We start from the raw sequence: 23,541 nt of genomic DNA, 5'->3' as shown, positions 1-23,541 counted from the left end.
TTCTTGCAATCTTGCGTTGCAGAGTCTTTCGGCAGGACGCGTTGCAGGTGCCATACCACACAGTGATGCAGCTCTTTAGGATGCTCTCGATGGTGCCTCTGTAGAAGGTGTACATGATGGGGGACTTGTCCCTACAGTAATAGGGGATCCAGTTTGTTCAGAAGCTCTCTCTCAAGAAAAAGGGATCCATAGAAATAGTTCATCCCCACTTTCAAAGGAATGGTTTTTATTCAGCTTACTTCCTTGAGACATCAAAACATGTTCCTGAAAACTCTTCCCTTTCAGATGTTACGTGCAGCTGACGTTCTTCGGTCAGTAAAAAGGGAAGACTGGTTCACAAACATTGATTTGAAAGATGCTTACATTCAAGTACCGATTGCTTCTCACCACAGGAAATTTCTTCGATTCAGTTTCAAGAACCAGACCTACCAATTCAGGGTCCTACCATTTGGCCTGTGTTTGGCCCCTCAAGTTTTCAAGAGGTGCATGACTGCAGATCTACAAATGCCGTGGTCCAGAGGGATGCGAATCTTGACTTACCTAGACCTCTAGCTGCTGTGGTCACCCACAAAATGGCAATCTGTCCACAACATCAGGCTGCTTTTGGAGCATGTGCAGCAGCTGGGTCTTACAGTCAATGAGGAAAAATGTTGACTGAATCCAGTGGAAACAAAAACTTACTTTGGATTGACACTGGACTCTTGTGTAATGTCTGCCACCCTCTCAAATGCTCAAGTGGGCAGTATTCTGCAGCTCCTTGCACATTTCCACCTGAGTGCAAGCTTGCCATACAAGACGTTGTTACTACTCTTGGGGATGCTGAACACTGCCACTTCTGTGATTCCACTCGGTTTGCTCCACCTCAGGCCTTTGCAGTGGTGGAACAACAGCTTGCGGTTGAGCCCTGTAAGACATCTTTAACAGCTGATTGTTGTCTCTAGTTAATGGTTCTTCTCTTGAGTCTTGAGTGTAAGACGGCTGAGAACAGCTCAAAACCCTCATTTTCTTGGATGGGATTTGCAACTTATTCTTGATTTTGTCTGTCTGCCACCATTTGAGCCTTTGTAGACAGCTGACCTAAAATGGATATCTTTAAAGCTATCGTGTGAGTTACATGCGTTGTCCATTAGTAAGTTATGTTTGCGTTGGTTGCCAGTTGATTCTGGTGTAGTACTCCGTCCAAATCCTTCTTCTCTACCTGAAGTTCTGCTTCTGCAGTTTATAAATCAGTCAATCAGTTTAGCGGCTTTTCAGTCAGCAACACGGTCAGAAACTTTAGGGGCCTGAAGGGATATGTGACTACTACCATTCATTTTAGGAGCACAGATTGTTATGGTGGTGCAAGGAAAGGGACCACTGTTTCCAAGCAGAGATTGTCAGATTGGATTCCACTAGGGCTGTGTCTACACCTTGGGATACTTTTAGAGGAGTCTCTATAGGAGATAACTGTGCTGCTGCTACTTGGGCTTCCCCGTGTACTTTTGCCTGCTTCTACAAGCTCAATGTTGCTGCCACTCAGCAGTTCTTCAGGAGCACCTCTTTTTTTCACCTTTTTTTCAGGTGAGTGGCATCTCTCATAACTATGTTGGTATGTGTCTTGCATTAGTGCTTAAGCACCACCTCTGGTGGTCAGGAGTAATGAAACAGAATTAGGGCTGCAACTAACGATTGTTTTGATTATTCGAATAGTTGGCCGATTATTTTTTTGATTAATCTATTAATCGGATTAAAACCTTTATTTCCTTTTATTTTAATTTTACTGATAAAAACACAGTAGTCCACATTCTGGCCAATGTCCTTAAAATAAATGTGCCAACTGAATGCTATAAAAACATACAGTGCTTAACAATTTATTAGACCACCTGTCATAAGACAAAACACAAATATTTTATAATTTCGTTGGCGATGATTTTCATTATCGATAATAATCTAATTATCATTTAGTTGTTGCAACACTAAACAGAATTCTAGTTACATATGTAACTGTGGCTCTGTGAATTCTGGATGACCTCCAGAGATATTTGTCATTCGGAAATGCGCGAGAAAGGCATATTGAGATCGAATGCTGAGCTATCGAGTTGGTGCTGTAATAATCCACTAGCGCTAAGCACCGGCGCTTGTGGTAATCCGGAATTCACAGAACCACAGTTACATACGTAACTAGCATTTCATTCTTGAATAGTTTTACGGGCAAAGAGCATGCCTCTGAAACAAATGTCTTTGCAGCAGCTGTTCTAGAACCTGAAAGGTTATGCCAACCTTCTATCCCTCATTACCATGAAAATGAACGGCTGTCAGCGGCCATGCTTATTCAGCACCCAATACATTTACCACCAAGACAACAGTGCTTCCCCTAAACACTCTTCACTGTTTAGAGAACATGTGGGAACAAGGACTTAACACTCATTAAAAGCCCCCTGATGAAAATGATGGCGTAGTCAAGATGGCAGCTAGTGCTAATTTCTGCAGCTTATGATCTCTTACTTTTCACAGTTAGTTTGGCTGTGGCTAAAGGAGCACAACTCCATGCTGTGCTTTTAACACAGTCGTCTTTTCACCCAGTCGGCTGAGAATCCTCATGTCTAAAACCGTGTGTTTAGCGCTCATGTTTGTTCTGATCTTTTTTGTTTTCACGTCTATTGTTTTTCCTCATCTCCTTCATTCTTTGTAACCCTTTTCACGTGTCTCATCCTGATGTGGGTAAAAATAGAAGAGAGGGGTAGGGGTGGGGGGAATATGTGTTTCTCAGGTTTTCCTTATTTAATGATGTTCCTGGAGTGTTTGTGAGTGCGAGAGAGATGCAGGTGAGGTCTGACAGACTGTTTTTAAGCTTTGTTGATGTTGTCAATGTTTCTTGTTTCTCGGTTTAGATGCAATCCAAATTTCCCCCTTTTGTACTTCACCCTATAACATGTTAGGAATAGTATACTACTCTTAGTGTTTTTGTTCCAGCTGTGTTCCAAAACACCTGGCTGCAATTTCCAAAGAACCCTAAAGACCTTGATTAGTTTATTCAGGTGGGTTTAATTAGAGTTGGAGCTAACCTCTGCTGGGACTGGAAATAGGGAACACTGTACTTGCAAAATTAAACATTTAACATAATGAGGTCAGGTGACAGAATATTTGTTCTTTTAGTATTGAGAAAAGCACTTTACCAATTACAAAATGTTGAGAACAGCTGAACAATGAGTATTTTTTATGTATTTTTTTTGACAGCAGAATTAATGTGTCATCACTGAATTATTATTCAATCATCATTCCTGTTTATCCCTGTAAAGCTGCTTTGAAACAATCTGTATTGTATGAAGCACTATATAAAAAGGTGGTGGGAAAAACAAAATCTTTTTTTAAAGATTTTTAGATTTTAAAAAGAAGAAGAAGAATACATTGTTGTCACATAACCTTGAATAAGTGGCTTCCTGTGATCACCTAACATATCACAAATGTGTGTGTTTATTAAATACTGTATACTACCATTCAAAATTTTGGGTCAGATCTGTTAAGGTTTTTTGAAAGGTTCTTAAATTTTCTTGGATATAAACCAATGCTGGATTTATTTGATATAAAATAAAATTTTAAATTAATATTATTTATAGATAAACTTTTTTCTATTATAATGTATCTTAAAATCTAATATACTGTGATATATATATATATATATATATATATATATATATATATATATATATATATATATATATATATATATATATATATATATATATATTTACTGATGTTCAAAAGTTTGAGAGCAGTAAGATTTTTGGTGTTTTTTTAAGAAGTCCGTTATACTGACCAAGGCTGCATTTGATGAAAAATAATTATATGATAATGATTTTCTATTTAATATACTTCAATATATAATTTATTCCTGTCATGCAAAACTTTTCATCAGAATTTCCATCAGTCCTGATCCTTTAGAAATCATTCTAATATGCTGATTTGATGATCACTGTATTGCACTCAAGTGACAACAATGTGTGATACTATTGCATTATATTCTCTGTTGCAATCTTTTCCTTTCCAAACATATTCTGAAATACTGCATTATGTTTCTCATTTTTAGTGTGTATACTGTCCATTATGCAGTAAGGACTACACTAGTATTCTATTCTGAACTTATTCTATAAACTTTTTACGTACTATTTTTAAAATTGTAGTAAGAGTACACTACATACAGTGTAGGATTCAGTTAGTAGTGTTTCATTCTGAACATAATTCTCTCTCCCTCCCTCCAGTGTTTTCGCCCCGTTCCTGTCACTGTCTAATTCTCTGTGGGTTTGGGTACCTGTGGTGACTGTGTGTCTGTGTGGGTTTGGCGTCCTGGTGTTAGCATATGAGTGTGTGTGAGTCTAAATCTCTGTTGGTTAACGTCTCTAGATACTTTCTGCCTAGTGTGTGTAATTCCTTACATTTTGGGGGTCCATCTTATTCTCTGCTCTCTCAGTGACTCAAGCTGCCATTTCTATTTGCGTCATCCCTTCTCTCTACCTCCATCTCTCGATGCCTGTCTCCTCTCTCTTTCATATCTGACTCAACCCCCCGCCCCCCCACCCATTTTCATATCTATTTCTGGTGCCTATTTCTAACTCTCCATGCAAACATCACCTCGCCCTGTTTCCTCATTACCTCCACTCCTGTGTATCAGTGTCTCTTCGATATATGATTCCACCTCTATTTTATTCCTCTCCTCTAGTTGAATCCTTCTCTCCTTATTTGAATTCTGACCTTTGACCTTTGCTCATGTCCCTTTAGGAGTGTCCACTAAACCCCAAGGCAGTGAGCCTGGGAGAGCTGTATGGAGAATACAACCTCTCCACCAATGAGTGGACAGACGGCGTTCTCTCCTCACTTATGAGGACAGCCTGTGCAGGTATGTGTTTTATTTTGTTTTGTACTTTTGTTTTTTTTTATTGTTTTTTTTTTTATGTGTACACTGTGTAAGCTGTGTAAATGTCAACTTAAATTGAGTTTAAAGTTAGGAAACAAAATATTGCGTAACATATAGATGCAGCCATTTGTTTTAATCACACTTGTAGTCAAATAGATGTGCATATAAAGACAGCAGTCTGCTGTAGATTCCTGCATCAGTGCACTTTAATCGTTACTCTTGCGCTTTTCTCTTCTTCACATCAATACAACGTCAAATACATTTGCCTCCAGAACTGTCAAAACTTGTTAAAGAAAAACAAGTTCAGGTGTCTCATTAAAGAGAGAGGAAGCTTCTTGGGTGAGTCTGTTTTGCAGCCTTAGTATTGATTTGTTTTTGAAAGAGTATCATTGTAATAATGCACGCTTTAATGATATGAATCATAATGCTGAATGATTACCAGTTTAATTGAAGTTTAAAGAAACACAGTTCTGGTGTGGTCTCACTAATGGGGCTGTGGTGGTGCACAAGACTCCAAAAAAAAACAAAAGAAACATTGTTTATGGACACTGATGTACATACTACAGCTTTTCAGATTCTAGTTAACAAAGTAGTTTAATGCTGGTTGACAATCATTCAGTAAAGTCACATCAGTAATTGCAAATAACAGTTGAAATAGGTATTGCATTTAAATCTATCATAGGTTTTCATATAGAATGCCCACTTTTAATTCATGATGATAAAATCATTTATTTTCTCATGAAATTTATTTCTGAGTGACACATTACATAAGTAAAACGTTGTGAAAGTGGATTCATGTTGACTTTTAGGCTTGTGCTCATCAAGAAGTTTAGAAATGTGCTGACCGAAATAACAGTGGCAGATAGCAGGTGCGACGTCAGCTGAAGCACTGACAGAGACAGAGGACAGATAATGAGTCAATGAATCCTGATGTCACAAAAAAAAGAAAGAAAGAAAGAAGCAAAGAGTGAGTGAAAATGGTTGTAGAAAAGTTTGCTGATTGGTTTTCTTTTTGCCATCCTGTCCATCCTGGTCTGTATCCACAAACCCCCTCTGTCTCTCTGCCAGCCTCTTGAGTATCACAGGAAATCACAGAGCTTGTTTTTTCCAGCCTTTTTCTTTGATCGCTATACAGCTTAAACAGCAGGGATTGGCAGCACTTGTGTGTGTGTTTTGTCAATTTTCGTACTTGTTTTCTATGTACAATCCAATATGAAGTTTGTCAATCTGTCCAAAGTAGACTCTAAAGTCGTTCACGAAGGATGTGTTGTGTTATTCTGGTATTTCTTAATTATTAGTCTATATACTCATTCAGAGTTACGTCTTTGGTTATGATGTCTCCCCCAAAAAAAAAAAATCTTTATTATTTTAATTAATTATATGTCATTTTTGGTCTTTATTGTCTATCTTTGTTAGGGGTATCGTGATATACTGGTATTGATGATAACCGTGATATTCAAAGCAACAATTATTGTTATCGTGTTAATTTAGTGTGTGACGATATACCATATTATTGATAACTGCAATATTTAAAATGAACAGTTCTCTTATGATAACACCACGTAAATACTCCAGCGCCAGTACCTGGTTGAGCTCCCAGGTGGCAGTATTGTGCTTTAACACCGACTTCTGTCACACATGAAGAAGACGCAGCGCTCTCAGCTACTCCGAGGAGAGCTGTGTTCGTCAGAGTAAGTTGTCATTATTTTACTAGTCATAGAATGGGAAATGTTATATTAACCTGTTAACAGTGGTTTTCTGTGTTCATATATTCAAGTAAAGGGTGATTATTTTAATAAGTACCACGTTTTCTTTATTCATCTTGTTTTTGTATTTGCAATTTGTACGGCCTGTGCATATTAACACTATTTCTTTGTTTAAATCTATTAACAGTTACACGATTAAAACTGATCTTGAAAAACTGAGCAACCACATTGCCACATTAAACTCTGTAAAATGTTAAGTTGGCCACAGTGCCATGCACTTAGTGCCTTATCTACGGTCATTTTTTTCAATAAGGTTCATTAGTTAACGTTAGTTAATTACATTAGTTAGCATATATAAATAACATAAATAATAATGAACAATATTTCCACAGCATTTATTAATCTTAGTTAATTTAAGTATTAACTTATGCATTATTAAAATCACAAGTTGTGTTTGTAAACATTAATGCACTTTGAACTAACATAAACAATGAACAATGACTATTTTTATTAACATTAACAAAGATTAATAAATTGTGTAATAAATGTGTTGTTCATTGTTCATTCATGTTAGTTAATACATTAATGTTAACAAATGACATCTTATTGTAAAGTATTGCCATTAATATTTATTCAATATACTGTTGAACTTGACAGTATTTTCTCTTGATATTTCATTGGAGCTTCAAAGAAGATGGAGAAAACCAGAGTCTTGGGAGAAAAAGACAAACTTCTAATGGCCACAATAACCGTTATATGAAAAAAAATCTAATATTGTGACATCCCTAATCTCTGTTTTGTAATTTTTTACTTGTCACACTGATCTGGTCTATTTGATGTTTCATGTCTCTCTCTTCATCTCTTTCTTATATTGCACATCATTCTGACATATTTCACATTATTCTTTAACAACAAACAGCTCAAATATCCTGTCTTTCCATCTTTTGTTCTCTATCTCTCTTTGATTTTTTCAATTTCAGCTTGATTTATTGGCATGACAAATAACAAGAAATGATGGCTGACAAAGAAATTATCTTCAAGGAATTCCTCAGTTTCCTTCATTGGGCACTCTCTCTACTTTTTTGCCTTTAAACTTAAACTATTTTTAAGAAGCCTACTGAGCCAAATTCCCCTTACTGAAGGCATACTTAGAGGCCTACATCGTAATATAGAGTTTTCTCTAAAATAGATTTTTGAAACTTCAATACGTATGAGTGTTATTACGCTAAGTCGAACATGATTTTACAGGGTTGACTTTGAAAAGAAATGTGGTATTACTACAGTGGGAGTCTAATGGTTTACAATGAAATCTGTGTGTGTGTGCACTGAATTGTTCTTTTGAAACTGTCTGACAGAGCCAAAAATGTGCCTTTCCCCGGATGCTTGTGTTTCTCTCTGGACTTCTGCAGTCCCTTCCTCCCTCTGATTCCCCTTGAATGTTTCTATGGGCTTCATTGGCATGACAAGTTATGGTGCATTTGCCAAAAAGAATGAGTCAACGAGTATTCAAAGTAAAATACAAAATAAAAGGGAAAAAATATTCTAAAATATTAAGCAGTAAGGTATAAAAGACTACTAAATTGTGAATAATACAGCACAACCTTGAGTACCTTAGTGCTTCTATTAAACAATTAGGACACAAGTGTTTATCACAGAGTCTTATTTTCAGAGCGAAGTTGATGTATTTCCTCAGTGACCAGCACGGATCATATAAGACGTCATCCTTTTTTGGAAGGCTAAACAAAGTAGTTTCACTTTCACAATGCGTGAACATTTGGGCGGTGTTATACAAATCTTCCCACAAAGTGACGTAGATGTGGGGCGTGTTTAAACGAGGCATTTTAGGAGCGCGTGTACAAGTCTTAACTTTTATAAATAATATCTTTTTAGGTTCAGGACTTTAGTCTTTGTAAGTTTAGGATGTTATCTGTGGACGAACAGATTGTAACACTCCAACGAGAAAGAAAAATGTGAAATTACATCATATGACCCATTTAAAAGGCTGCTTACCTACTATCCCTCATAGAGTGGCAAGCACGGCGCTGCCTCTACAGCATTCTTTTTGTTCTGCCGATTATAGGGAAGTTGTTTAGTTGTCAAATTGTGATATTTGTAAATACTTTAGCAGTTTTTATTGAACTTTGCGCACTGAGTCACAGTGAAATAAAGCATTGACTCAGTTTTGTTTGGTTTGCTATATAAGAACAACCATTCATCTTGTTCTTTGTTTATTTTGCCATGTTTTCAGCCTGCTTGTTCCCATTGCTGGGTTGTTTGCTGAGTGTGTACCTAGTCAAGATGATTCCCATTTTCCCCAGAGGACAGGTGTACATTTTTGGGACAGATAACTTTGCATTTGTTTGGGTTTCCCAGTGTGTTTAATTTAATCACATTTAATTTGTGTTATAGTGTGGTTTAGTCCAATCACATGATTATTCTGCTCTTGAACCTCAGTCTGTAGTGAGAGGCTGGCTTTAAATTTACAGGATTTTATACTGGTATTTTTGGAGACCACTAAGTTCTAAATGGTTTCAGAGTTTAATTGCCTGTTTTGTGTCTTTATAGTTAATGGATATCAGCCTAATTATACCCTGCATGCATTCTTTCTGGAGTTCCACGTCCTTTTTTTTAAGCAAGGTCTCAGTTGGGTGTTTTTTCCCATTTGTCGAGTTCTTGGTTTGTTAGTGGACCACACACCTCGCTGCCATAAAAAGCAATGGCCTCAATTACTGATTCTAATGTTTTCAGCCTCATTTTAATTGAAATCTCAACAGGACATTGCCTTTTATGACACAGTGGGCCCTGTGAGCCATTCCTCTCAATTCTTTCACCACAGGGTTGATGTTGCCTGTGGACCTGAGTTTCAGGTCTAATTGTACTTTGATGAATGTGTGATATAATTGGATATAAATATGTTTTTCATGCACGTACATCTGGATCTTGAAGGTCAATATTCAAGTTTTTAATTTTAAGTTTACTGCCAGGGTAAATGGTTGAGTCTGTCAGTATTGTTCTAGTATGTCCAACTTTTGCTGTAATCCTGAATCAGAACCAGTTCTGAGCCAAACTGAGTGATACAAGAAATTACGGATGCTGATTGAACTGGTTGGAAAATACTAGGCTCAAGCAACTATCTATGCTCAACCCTCTACATTGTGACTAAATCACTCCCATACGTGACTAAGTATTCACTCTGGGCAACTAAATGATGTCTAATACTAACCAATGGCTAATAAATTCTTAGATTTTACTCGCCAGTGTGTGATTTGGAGGTTAGTATTAGTTTAGCACAGATATATTTTCATTCGCCAAACACACTGACTGAGCGCTTCAGTTTCACTGTCCGTCCGGGGTTTTTTTTAGCTCCTCTCAATGGATGCGCAGCGCACCTGTATTTGACTTACACAACTCGCCGTTGCGAGAGATAGAGAGTTGACATGCTACATGTAAATGAAATATATCTCACTTAATTAAGATAACGGATTTCTAACAGAAGTGTGGCAGCACCACAAGGTCACTGAAAGAAAAGGAAGACAACACACATTCTGTTTGTTTGCTTTATTTTACAAGATCACAAATCTTATGTTTTGATTGTGAGAGTGTGCAAATGAAAGTAAACATTTTTGCGGAAAAGTTATTTTTTATTTTTTATGTCTCAGCTGTTTTGATCGCCGGAGCCTGACACACACACATTCCAGCAATTCAAACTTACATCGCAGTCTGTTCATTATCAAAATAAAAGTCAACTAAACATTTAAAAAGTTACACTGGTAAGTTCAAATAGACCGTAGTAGCCTATACCGGTTCACTCTGCTGTTATGCCAAGGACGTTTTTGCTCGTATGAAGAGGTTGAGCTCAGTCAGGAATCAGGATCAAATATTCCAGACAGTTAAGCAATAATGCCATAATTTGTAATGTCAAACAGCAGGTAGAATGGAAAGCTTTTATAAAGTTATGGCAGAAAATCTTGCATTTTCTGTTTGATATTTATTTCAATGAATGTTAGAAGTATAATCAGATGTGCTGTAATTTTGGTATTTAAAAGTCAATTTTACTTCTACCCAGGAGATTGTGTCCTTTTTGTGGAATTCTAAGAGTCTGGTATTGATTACTACAAAACTGCCTTCCCTAGTTACATCCCACACAAATGCTTTAGACATTATTACGGATAAATTCATTCCCCCTTTCAAGAGCCATATTGAATAGCTTTTGGAGAGCAGGCTGGAATTAGTACATTTAGCTCTAGTGCATTTGCTTTTTAATGTGGTTGTTTTGTCTTGAAGCTCTTGCGCGGTAATGCAGAGATCTAATGGATTCTGATCTCAAAAGCTGATTCGAACACCTCAGGCTGTTTGTTTATTTAATTTTGCTTAGAACTCTCTTTTTCTCTCTTTTGCTTCCCCTGCAATTGAATTTTCCTTTCGTTTGTGCCTGACATCTTCCTCATACTTTTAACCTAATTTGTAGAGCCGTTTTGTCTGTTGCCCTTATACTGTATACATTAAACTCTTTCCATCACACAGACAGGAGTTTCCTATCAGTACTGAACTCTGTGACCATACTGACCAAGAAGACGACTCAATTCACATCCAGTCGCAACACCATTCTTGTGCCAGTCATCAGTCCAATCTAAAGCAATCACTGTTTTTGCAGCTGTTCTTTCTTTTTTCATGGGCTCCTTCAGTTTCTTTTTCGATCCCAGGTGTCAGTATCTTAAACGGGTCTTAGAGGGATAGTTCACCCAAAAATGTCAATTCTGTCATAATTTTCTTGCTTTCACATTGTTCCAAACCTGTACGCATTTCTTTTTAGAAACCCAAAAATGTAAGATCTGTCATCATTCATATGGATTTCTGTTGTAATGTACTGTAAAAGTTTAGGTGGAATTGACTTTAAATTGAGAGACAGAAGTCTTGGGTTTGTTTAATATATCTTCATTTCTATCATGACAACTCCCTTAAGATTTTTGCATGGTAATGGATGTGACACTGTTAATGTTTTTGGTCTTGGCAGAATAGATTTGCTACGCTGCTGAATTGCTGCTGCTGGTTATTTCTGTTGTTGATTATTGCTGCTGCAAGCAAGTACAGGAACTTGCTACTGTCAATACATATGCTGTTTGTATTTAAGATAACTGCTGCTACACAAATAGCATATAAAATAACTATACAGGTGGAGCTGGGGAAGGTGGAGGATTTCTCACTGCGAAATGCTCTAGTAAATGCAAAACAGCTATTTAAATGTAAACCAGCAAGCTTATTTGCTGTACATGCAACATTAAAAAATCAGCTTGTTCCAAGAAGTTTAATGCTGTGAATATTATCGGTTTGTGTTGAGGACCCATCAGCCTGCGCCATCTAGAGTTTCATGACAGAACTTGGCATTTATTTTTCGAAGATGAACAAAAGTCGTTTGGGTTTAAAACGACATGTAGATGAATAAATTATTGAATATTTTAATTTCTGGATGAACTATCCCTTTAAGCTGTTTTTTTTTTTATATATATATATATATGTGTGTGAATGCATTTCTTCTATAATTTTGAATGTAAGCTCACGGTTTGCAGTGGCTCAGTGCAGTTTGTATCTGTTGCCTGTGTCCCCTCCTCCCTGTTCAGAGAGAGAAGATGGCCCAGAGGAGATGTGACACTTCCTGTAGCTGTGTGTGACAGGTCTGGTGTTATTCGCTTACCCAGGCAGCCAGCAGGCCTGCTGCTTCCAGACAGGGAGCGTTTGTATGTGTGTGTATAAGACAGATGGGCTGTGTGCCGTGTTTGTGTTCTGTTGTTTTGAGTTCAGTAAATGAGACACACATGGACTGATAAAGGGACAGGAAAAGATAAATGATCAATTAGAGGCTTCACCACAATTGCCTGCAAGTCTCTCTGGTGTCTGTGTGAAACCAAACTAGGGAAATGAGACTGACAGAGAGAAGAAGAGAAAGGGAAAATGAAAAATAGAGAGACAAAGAGATCCAGGGTGTATTAGGAAATTCACATTCATTCTGTGCGTGTGTGTTTGTGTGTGTGAGAAGCACTAACACTAGCTCTCTGTGTGGCCGAACTCAGATGAGAAGCCTGATGAGAAGTGGATTGTGTTTGATGGGCCAGTGGACACGCTGTGGATCGAGAGCATGAACTCTGTAATGGATGACAACAAAGTCCTCACACTCATCAACGGAGAGAGAATCTCCATGCCTGAACAGGTACCGGTGCCAGACCATACTCGGCACATACTAAAACCTCTAATGCTGCCCACCCAGGGTTATTTCACTTCACCTCACTAACTCATCAGTGTACTACAGAGAACTATTTAGTATTTCCTTCACTTATTTTTCATCAGTTATTGGGTGAATCTCGTGAAGAAATGCCTTAGGCAAATAAAAAAGCCATTATTCAAAGGTTTGGGTTTAGTAAAAAAAAAATATTTTACATAAATTAATAATTGTATTCAGCAAGGACACTTTACATTGTATCAGAGTATCAGTAAAGAATTATTCAATTATTTTATTGTAATAACATTTTACAGTATTGCTGCTTTTACTGTATTTTTAATTAAATAAATGCAGCCTTTGTGAGACTTAAAAATAAAAGCTTTCAAATACTAAAATAAATGAATAGATCTTAACAAGCCCATACTTTTGAATGGTAGTGTATTTTGCATCAAGAAAAGGGAGCTTATTTTTAAAAATGAAAAATCTCTGTAATGCTTTATGTTTTTACTTTGTGGGGTAAGCGATTATTCAAAAACCCTTTAGAAAACTGATTCAGGCTGAGTAGCAAAACCAACTTGTAGCCAATCAGCAGTATGGGGCGTGTCTACTCATTATGTGGAGGAGAGAGCGCTCAGTGCAGAGAACAGACATAAAGATAAAAATAAAGATGGTGGAAAAAAAAACAAAAGAGGAAAACATCTGCGGAACAAAAGAAGGCTTAAAGGGATAGTTCACCCAAAAATGAAAATTATGTCATTAATAACTCACCCTCATGTCGTTCCAAACCTGTAAGACATAAATTGCAATACATAAAATCATATTGGCCCTAAAATAGATTTCTTTTCATATATGCAAAGTAAAATATCTTAATTATTTATTTTGCTTTAGTGTGAAATAGGACGCTGTCATGCTCTTGACAGGTTTCTTGAGATGCACTTTTCAGCTAAGTGACAGTTCTGTGCTTATTCGGTTGGGTTTAACCATTAATGAGAGTGTGTTGCAGGTCTCATTATTGTTTGAAGTGGAGGATCTAGCTGTGGCGTCTCCTGCTACCGTGTCTCGCTGTGGAATGGTTTACAACGACTACTCTGATTTGACCTGGAAGCCTTATGTTCAGTCCTGGATGGAGAAACGGCACAAGGTTTGGGACGCAATGTGAAGCATCGTGTTATACATTTGGCAAAGTGCTCCATCTCTCTTTTGCTCTCAGGTTGAAATGGATCATCTCAGGCAGCTGTTTGACCGCTACATAGACAAGACCCTCACCTTTAAGAAGACTCACTGTAAGGAGCTGGTGCCCATCACTGAGCTGAATGGAGTGGCATCGCTCTGTAGGCTCTACGACTCACTGGCCACTCCAGGAAACGGGGTCAGAACACTTTCACTTCATTGATGTGTACAGCTAATATTACAACTGTAGATGGACAGTATAACTGACCATCGTTCATGGAACATCAGGCTATTGCTCAAAACATTTAATATTCAGCTCTATTATAGCTAGTTCACACAAGCCTAATACTAAAACTCTCTTTGGCTGGTCAGGTGAACCCAGCGGACTCTGAAAACTTTGGGCGTATGGTGGAGCTATGGTTCATCTTCAGTCTCATATGGTCTGTGTGCGCCTCTGTAGATGAGGATGGACGCAAGAAGATTGACAACTTCCTGCGGGAAGTAGAGGGAACTTTCCCTAACAAGGTATACAGTGGGCCAAAACGTCTATGTACACTTAAAAATGAAGTGTGTAATTTCTGTGCCATTTAATGTCGCCAAATAGAATTAGAAAATAATGACTTAAATACCTGTGAAGTGATTTCATTTTTTTTTTAACTAGTTCATGCATTTTTAAGTATCCAAATACTTTTTGGGGCCATGGTCGCCTACATACAGTGTGAAATAGATAACATATTTGTGTAATTAATGTAAATGTATGCATGAAAAAGTACTGATGCTCTGGATCTAAAATAAATGTTTAAGCCTTTTTGCCTACAGAAACAAATATATTACTGGAGAAATAATCACCTTGTATTAAACCTCAGGACACCATCTACGAATACTACGTGGACACCAAGAACAAAACGTGGGCGTCATTTGAGGACAAGCTGCCCAAAGGCTGGCGCTACGCCTCCAAGTGAGATGTGTGTGTGTGCCCCATCCTCCCCCTATTCAGGGGTCTCTGCCAGCCGCCTGCGGGCTCAGTCAAAGGCCTCTCGCCTGGCTCCCTCCCAGACTTCTGAATTCCCCGTCTATTCATATTTCTCATCTTTTTCATCCTTCTTCATCTTTCTCTTCTCTCCCTTGCTCTCATTTGTCATGTCAGTCCAACTCTTTCCCCTTCATTGTCCTTTGTCCTATTGGCTCTCTTTGCTCCCTCTTTGTCGGTTGTCCTTTTTTCCATCCTGGGTTTTTTTTTTTTTTCTTACCTGACTCGTTTTTTTTTTTTTTATTATCCCTCTGTTCATTTGAAATGTCTCGCTACATCTTTCAATTTTCAGTCTTTCAATCAAGACTTTTCACCTCCTTGGTATTCCCATTCATTCTGCTCTCTCAACTCTATTTCCTCCCACCCATTTTTGCTCTTTCTTTCTCGCTCTCTCGCTCTGTATTCTACTTTTGCTCTTCATTTTTGTCCTCTTTTTGAAGCATGTCTCATACTTAGCCGTCCCACTTTTCAACTTTCTTTCTGGCGTCTTTTTAATTATCACCTGTCTCTCTGCAGTGCTCCGTTCTATAAGATCATGGTCCCCACCGTGGACACTGTGCGCTATCATTATCTGGTCAAGGCTCTGGTGTCGGCTCAGCACCCTGTGCTCCTGACGGGTCCAGTGGGGACAGGAAAGACTTCAGTTGCCCAGAATGTCCTGCAGAGCCTGGACTCAGCCACGTGGGGCATGCTCACCATCAACATGTCCTCACAGGTGATCAGAAACACTTTTAGTATTAGTAATAAGGTACATTTTTGAACTCTGTGGAAAAAAAAGAAGAAGAAGAAAAGAAAAATCTTTTTTCAGTAAAATGTCTTCAGGAAAAGATATTTGATTAGCAAAGGTTTGGTAAGGTAGCACTTAAACAAGTGTGCAGGAATATGAATATATATTGAAATATTCTTAACCATAAAAGTTATATTTTTGGTTAAGTTTATTATGCATTTATTTTAGTGCTGTCAAATGATTAATCATATCCAAAGAAAAATGTTTGTGTTTACATTTTATATATATATATATATATATATATATATATGTGTGTGTGTGTGTGTGTGTGTGTGTGTGTGTGTGTGACCTGTGTATATTTATTATATATAAACACACACACACACATATATGTATATATATATATGCACAAATTATATATTAACATTCTTATATTTTATATTATATATAAATATTTTTTATATACAAACATAACACACACACACACACACACACACACATATATGCATATTATGTAAACAAAAACATTTATTTTGGATATGATTAATTGTTTGACAGCACTTATTTATTTAACAACAAATAAAAGGACAGTGTTGTGTTGGCAAGTGAAATATAAGCAAAGAAAACATAAGTGCACTGAGAGATAGCACTGGAAGAAGAAATGTTAAAAGGGCTATTCATGAACCATCACCAGGTGTCTCTAGGGGGACTGCCCCTGTAATAAGAGAGCTGTAATTTGGGTTGAATAAAAGAATGAGTAATAATGAATGAATAATAGGTCATTTTAGTTTTGTTAAGAATATTTCTTAGCATAAAAGACTGACATATTAAAATAGTTATGAGTTCTGGTGCTTAGAATAAAAATATCTCCAGAGAACAAAAATGAAGTGTATTATAACTTTCGAAAGTTGGTAAGATTTTGTATTTTTTTTTTTTTAAGTTTATGTATGCTCATCGGGTGTGCATTTGTTTGACCAAAAAATATAGTTGAAACGGTAATATTAAGAAATAGTATTATAATTTACACAACTGTAATGAGTCATTGCTAAGATAGGCCCAACCTGACGAGCAAATATTAGAACATTATCATTATCAATCATTATCAAACTATCATCCTCATCATTTGTTATTATAATAAAGCGTTTTCCACTAATCTCCAAATCTGCAGACACGCTCACTGAATATTTGATCATCTTTGGGTTTACTTGTTAATGTTCTTGTCTTAATAACATTCTTTTTCTGTCTTTCTTTCAGACTAGCTCTAATAATGTGCAGGAGATCATCGAGTCTCGAGTGGAGAAGAGGATTAAAGGTGTGTATGTTCCAGTAGGAGGGAAAAAGATGGTTGTTTTCCTGGATGATCTCAACATGCCCGCCATGGACGACTTTGGCTCCCAGCCTCCTCTGGAGCTGCTCCGTCTCTGGATCGACTATGGCTTCTGGTACGACCGCCAGAAACAGATCCACAAGTGTATCAAGGTAAGACTGTGTGGATGCGTTTTATTCCTTTTTATATAAGTATATTTTTTAGATGTGTATATAACTACGTCTTCTCTCTTTTTTGCCATGATCTAAAAGGACATTTTTCTGCTGGCTGCTATGGGGCCCCCTGGTGGAGGGAGGACGCAGATATCAGGTCGCCTTCAGAGTCGCTTTAATCTTATCAACATGACATTTCCTACAGTGAGTAGAAATTCCCTCTAAGCTAGGTGTAAATTGATGAAATTATGATGGAAGTATGACTGCAGCGCTTTACAGCATGTAACAGCTTTATAGTGTAAAGCAGCTATTGACAAATAACTAAAAAGGAAAGAAAAAGTCATTTTTCTATGCAAATAAATTTTAACGTAAAAGGACTAATCACAATTCAGTATTAAAATATGGTGATGATGCTATAGCTGTCGTTTTAAATACTGAAAACTCTGCAATGATGTATGAAAACTTTAATCATGCAAGTATTGTTGTGGAGATAGAATATTATTTGATAAAGAGAGAGACACTTTGCCAAATATACTTGATTTGTTTCCAGCTGTGCAGAAAAATAGGCATAAGAAGAAGAAAATAATAAGAATTTCAATACAAGTCAAGTTGAGATTTATTGTCATTCCGCTACATGTGTGGACATTCAGTGGAATTAAATGTGGTATCTCACAGGACCACGGTGCTAAAGAAATACACAGACATACAACAATGAAGTAAAACAGTATAAACCTACACACAACTAACCTACTCACAGATTTGACTATAAATACTGTTTACCTCTACTTAAGCTAAAAAATACAGACTACACGAATGCTTCACATAATACTATACCTATACACAACTAACCTACTAACAGATTTTGAATATGAATATACTTTATATAAATGTTTATCTATACATGGACTGAAAAGGAAAAATAAATAGACTATACGAATGCTTCACATAATACTGTACATGTGCAAAGAGAAACATTGTAAGTCAAGCAGCTGGCTGGGGAACAGTGCAGGATGTTCCCCGAGAACAGTGCAGTTCTCGCATAGCAAGCAATGGAATAAACCACGCTTTAAAGCACATGACTACAGATGTTATATTTGGATTAAATCAATGGTTAGTATTTTTGTCGCAGCCCAGTCTGAAACTAGTTTAAAGCCACTTACAAGCAATTTATCATAAAGGAGTCAATAATATTAGGAGTGAGTTATTGAAAAAGCGGAAATATTTTATTTCACACTTTCTGAATAATGAAAACTGTTTTATTAAAAAGGAATAAAAACTGCATTCATTTTTTCAGTTGTTGAATTCTGAATATATATTAATTTTTTATATACTATTTCTTTATAATATTTTTGTTGCAAAAATGCATTAAACATTTCATTATAGAAAATGGCTTTTGATATATATATAAAAAGAAATGCATAAAATGGGGATACTGTTTTACTTGAAGTAGTATATTCACCACAAAATGAAAAATGTCAGCTTTTTCTCACCCCTGTGTAGTTCTTTCTTTCTTCTGTAGAAAACAAAAGGGATGAGATGCATGAGGGATGAGAGGATGATGATTGTGACTGTCAAGCTCCAAAAAGCACATAAAAGCACTGCATCGTAAAAGCACCATAAATGGGTCCAAATATCTTGTGCTATATTCCAGGTCTTATGTAGTCATATGATAGCTGTGTGGAAAGAACAGACTAAAATTTGAGTCATTCACTGAAAATCTTGCCCATAACCCATTTGAACCTGGTGCAGTGATATATGCAATAATGTCTAAACCTCTCTTTTCTCAGATGGTGGTTTAATATGATGTTTCTGTGCTTCACCAAGTTCACCAATTACTTTTCCTCTTTTGTCTTATCTGCTCTATTTATCTCCGGCTTTATCCACCCCTGTAATTCCTTCTCCTCTTCTTTTCTCTCCAGGAGTCTCAGATAAAGCGTATCTATGGCACCATGATCAGTCAGAAGCTGCAGGAGTTTGAGGAGGAGGTGAAGCCCATCGGGGGGGTTCTGACTCAGGCCACCCTGGAGCTCTACCACGCCATTACCACCCGCTTCTTACCCACGCCCGCAAAAATACATTATCTGTTTAACCTCAGAGACATCTCCAGGGTACTTAACATCATGTGTGATTGTCAAAATGTGGTTTAGGTACACCCAGTCTGAATGTAATATCGTTTCGATTCAGACCGATTGATTCCAGAAAGCTGAATCAAAACATATCAGTCCGTTTTGCCACTTTAAGACGGCATGCCTAAGATTCAGATGTGTTTAAGGAACAGACTGACTGACTGAAAAAAGACTGTCTCTTACTTTTGATCACGTACATGGCTGTACAAAATAACACCTTTTCAGAACATGCTTTGAAAGCACCTGAGGCTGCAAGGACACTTAGAGTATTTCTTTTGAGTTTGATCAGACAAAAAAATAGATTTTTTTATACCTAACAAGAAATTAGACTGAAGGCTTTGTCCATGTGCAATATGTCCTCCACTGCAGGTGTTCCAGGGTTTACTGCGAGCACACAAAGACTTCCACGACACAAAACACAGCATCACCCGCCTCTGGATCCATGAGTGCTTCAGGTACAAGCAGGCACAGATCTGCACACACAGATACTTGTGTTAGAGGAACAAACCAGTAAAGTTTTGAGTATGTTTCAGGGTCTTCTCTGATCGACTGGTGGATCATGCAGACATGGAGACTTTTGTGGGACTTCTGTCAGAAAAACTGGCTTCTTATTTCGATGTCCCCTACCACACAATTTGCCCCAACAAACAGCCTCCTCTATTTGGTACACACACATACACGCACACACGCTGCTAATCTGTATGTCACTGGGCCCTCCTAGCTCTAAGTATAATTGTTATGTGTTTTTATTGTAGGTGACTTCCTGAGGGAGCCGCATGTGTATGAGGACCTGTTGGACTTTAAAGCTCTTAAGGTTCATATGGAGAACGAGCTGGAGGATTATAACCTGACGCCTGGTGTGGTGCCCATGAGTCTGGTGCTCTTTAGAGATGCTATAGAACATGGTACGTGCACAGTCAGAGAGAATTGAGTAGTTTAGCATAGATCTATCCCAAAAGGTTGCAAGTGTGAGCCTACAATGCTAACTCCATGGACTATCACAATTGTGCATTTGAGTGAAGTTACTTCTGGGTGAGTATATCAAGGTGTCATTGTGATTATGACATCATATGAAAAACAAATTCCACCAGCTCTGTTCTTTTGGAGCCATCCGTATTCATGGCGCAGTAATATTACAGCTCTCATCATTTGCTTACATCCATATCGCAATACCCATAATTCAGAGCACACTCTGGAGTCCCATAATTCAGTGACCAGTCTCATTCAGTGCTCGCACAAATATAACTTTCTTCAAAATCACATGCACTTCAGCCCTCAGATCCCCCACAAGCATGAATAATTACCCTTTTCATTCCCACAAAGAAAAACGCAATCGCATTACAAACCCCTCAGCAGGGAGAATAATTAGGTGGCCGGTTCCCCAGCCTATACGTCACTCAGCCGCATGCAGGCATTTACTGTCAAAAGCGCATATAAGAATGCTTTATATGCATCCTGTCACGCACACGCCACACTGTGACATTAAAGTGGTCTCACATTCAGCTCGGTGAATGCGTCTCGCATGTCACAAACACTCAGTTCAATGACATGCCGCTGTGCATAGCTGATTGATTACGAAATTAGCAAGCATAACGTGTATGTTTATATGACTGTGTGTTCATAACTAATTATGGTTTTTGCCAATTAGTTTCCTTTGTGATAGGTTGTTTGTTTGGCCTCCTGCAGCAATGATGTGTGCCTGTGTATTTGTATGCATTGACATTTTAATGTGTTATACTTTGTGTTTGTAAATGTTGCATTGACCAAATGACACACATGATTAAAGGCACAATATGTAAGATTGTTTTTTTATCAAAATATTACAAAAAAGCACTAGTACAGTGTTGCAGTATCCTGAATACACCCCCGATTTCCATTGTTTTGTAGAAAACATGGAACTACCAAATATGCTTTAATAAGTAATGCATTTCATTAGACAGATGAGACTGCACAGAATAACATTATAACAGAACTTTTAAATGTATCTAGTATGATAAAACAGCGCTGCTTTACTCCACATACTCGCTAGCGGAAAGAGCTGAAGCGGTAGTGTGTCACGCTCATTCAGCGGCCTTGTTTCTCTGTAATGGCTTTCAGCTTCATTCTACTACATTAATAAATCATTAGCTCATCCCTGAACATTACTTTGCCTGTGTCCCGTCGGATTGCATTGGCTGTGGGGATGAAGACAACAGCTGCCATGATTCCACACTCAGTCATGGGGTCATCAAACTACAATTTTGTTTCTTTGTTTGTTTTGAATACGCGCCCTCTAGTGGCAAAGACTTATATATTTTGCCTTTAATGCAAGTAAATGAATGAGATGGAAACAGCGCCCTCTTTCTGCCCCCTCAGTAACGCGTTTGGTACGTGTGATCAGTCAGCTCCGGGGGAACATGTTGCTGGTTGGTATCGGTGGCTCAGGCAGACAAAGTTTAACCAGACTTGCCGCCTACATCTGTAAGTTTACGATCTTCCAGGTGGAGGTCACCAAACAGTACCACAAACAAGAGTTCAGAGAAGGTGAGTTCTGCACACAATTTCTAACTTACATTTATTTGTGTGGCAGTTGTATCCAAAAGCAACTCACAGTACATTAAAGGTGTACGCATTATAATCATGTGTCATTCCTGGGACTCGAACCGTGACATTGGCATCGCTAGCACCAACAACATATAAGAAGCCTCTCAAAACATCTCACGAGCTACTTCAGTCTTCTCTCAGTCCAGCTACTTGACCAAGGCAAAGTTAATTAAGTAGCCTGGTTGGGACATCAGCAAACCAGCATCTATAGCCATGTTCCCAGTAGTTGAAATGGCTATATTAACATTCAGGCATGTTAAATAGTATTTCAACACAAAGTAATGTAAAGCAGTTGGCTGAGTTATATTTTCAATTTCAGATCTCAAATATAAAGCTTTTTTGATCTATATCAAAGGCTTTGATATTTTGTCCTGTGGCATGTTGTAGTAAATGTTTCCAAATGCTGAGGAATAACGCCTCTTGCCCTAGCGCTCAGGACCAAACGATCTATTATGTTATGCACATTGTAGCCTTCACAACAGTTTAATGTGGCCTCAATGGAATATTTGACATATTTCTTCTCTTCATACAGATATTAAAAAGCTGTATCGCCTGACAGGAGTGGAAAACAAGCCCACTGTGTTCCTGTTTAATGACACACAGATCGTGGACGAGTCCTTTCTTGAAGACATTAACAACATTCTGAGCTCAGGGGAGGTGCCCAATCTCTATAAAGCAGACGAGCTCGATGAGGTGTGTGTGATTGAATACATTTTTAATGTGCGTGACTGTAAGGTTTAGTCTTCTAAGTGACAATGAGAGCAGATTTTTAACATGTTTTGTTTGTGTAGATTCACAATGCTCTGTCAGACTCCGCAAGGAAGGACAATATCCTGGAGACGTCAGATGCCATGTTTAACTACCTGATAGAGCGCGTCAGAAACAACCTGCACATTGTGCTGTGCATGAGCCCTGTAGGAGATCCATTCAGGTGCAATTTTGTTTTAGTGTGTTTTATTTGCATGACAAAAAACTGCATTGATATTGGTAAGCATTTGCAGCGAAGCTTCATACAATAAGAAATGGAGCAAACAACAGTGCAAATGTAATAAAAAAGAAATGATATCACTTTTAAAATGAAAACATTTTAAATTAAATAATACTGGGTTGTGAGTTTTCTGTACAGTATGATCCACCAGAGTTGCAAAAATACAAGTTGATAAATTGCTGCATAATTTTACTGTAAAATTTAAATAATAATAATTATTGTTATACTTTATTTTACAGTATAATTGTATTATTGCAATAGTCATTTTTATCTTTATTGATTTCATTTTTATAATTTAAATAACTATTGCTATTAATGTTAATATAAAAAAAATCTATAGTTATATTTTTTCAATAGTAATTCATTTCTTTGATTCAATTTTATAATTTAAATTGTTATTATTAACGTGTAGTCATACTGAATTAATTTAACAATTTAATTTATTGGGCAACTGTTTAATTTATTGGGCTACTGTTTTTCAATATGATATTCAATATGATTGCAATAGTAATAATAATAAATAATATCAACACTAAGAAAAACAGAGGCTGAGCGCATGCCTAATTATTAAAATAAATGGAATGTGTAAAGCATAACATAAGCCTAAATGTAACAAATAATACATTT

At 37.3% G+C, this 23,541-nt stretch overlaps 1 protein-coding gene across 1 annotated transcript in view; it reads left to right on the top strand.

Moving 5' to 3' along the window:
• Positions 1-23,541, top strand: part of dnah2 (dynein, axonemal, heavy chain 2) — a 130,388-nt gene that overhangs the window by 78,804 nt on the left and 28,043 nt on the right. Inside the window, exons 43-58 of the mRNA XM_052562068.1 lie at positions 4,756-4,873; positions 12,666-12,802; positions 13,815-13,952; positions 14,022-14,180; positions 14,354-14,506; positions 14,848-14,939; positions 15,528-15,726; positions 16,993-17,217; positions 17,317-17,421; positions 19,137-19,325; positions 19,713-19,798; positions 19,877-20,007; positions 20,099-20,248; positions 21,699-21,866; positions 22,459-22,619; positions 22,718-22,857. Of these exons, the coding sequence (XP_052418028.1) occupies positions 4,756-4,873; positions 12,666-12,802; positions 13,815-13,952; positions 14,022-14,180; positions 14,354-14,506; positions 14,848-14,939; positions 15,528-15,726; positions 16,993-17,217; positions 17,317-17,421; positions 19,137-19,325; positions 19,713-19,798; positions 19,877-20,007; positions 20,099-20,248; positions 21,699-21,866; positions 22,459-22,619; positions 22,718-22,857 (2,351 nt within the window). The remainder of the gene's footprint in view (positions 1-4,755; positions 4,874-12,665; positions 12,803-13,814; positions 13,953-14,021; positions 14,181-14,353; positions 14,507-14,847; positions 14,940-15,527; positions 15,727-16,992; positions 17,218-17,316; positions 17,422-19,136; positions 19,326-19,712; positions 19,799-19,876; positions 20,008-20,098; positions 20,249-21,698; positions 21,867-22,458; positions 22,620-22,717; positions 22,858-23,541) is intronic.

Source organism: Carassius gibelio, chromosome B7 (genome assembly GCF_023724105.1).
Source record: "Carassius gibelio isolate Cgi1373 ecotype wild population from Czech Republic chromosome B7, carGib1.2-hapl.c, whole genome shotgun sequence".
Lineage (NCBI taxonomy): Eukaryota > Metazoa > Chordata > Actinopteri > Cypriniformes > Cyprinidae > Carassius > Carassius gibelio.
This window is presented reverse-complemented; position numbering and strand designations above follow the sequence as displayed.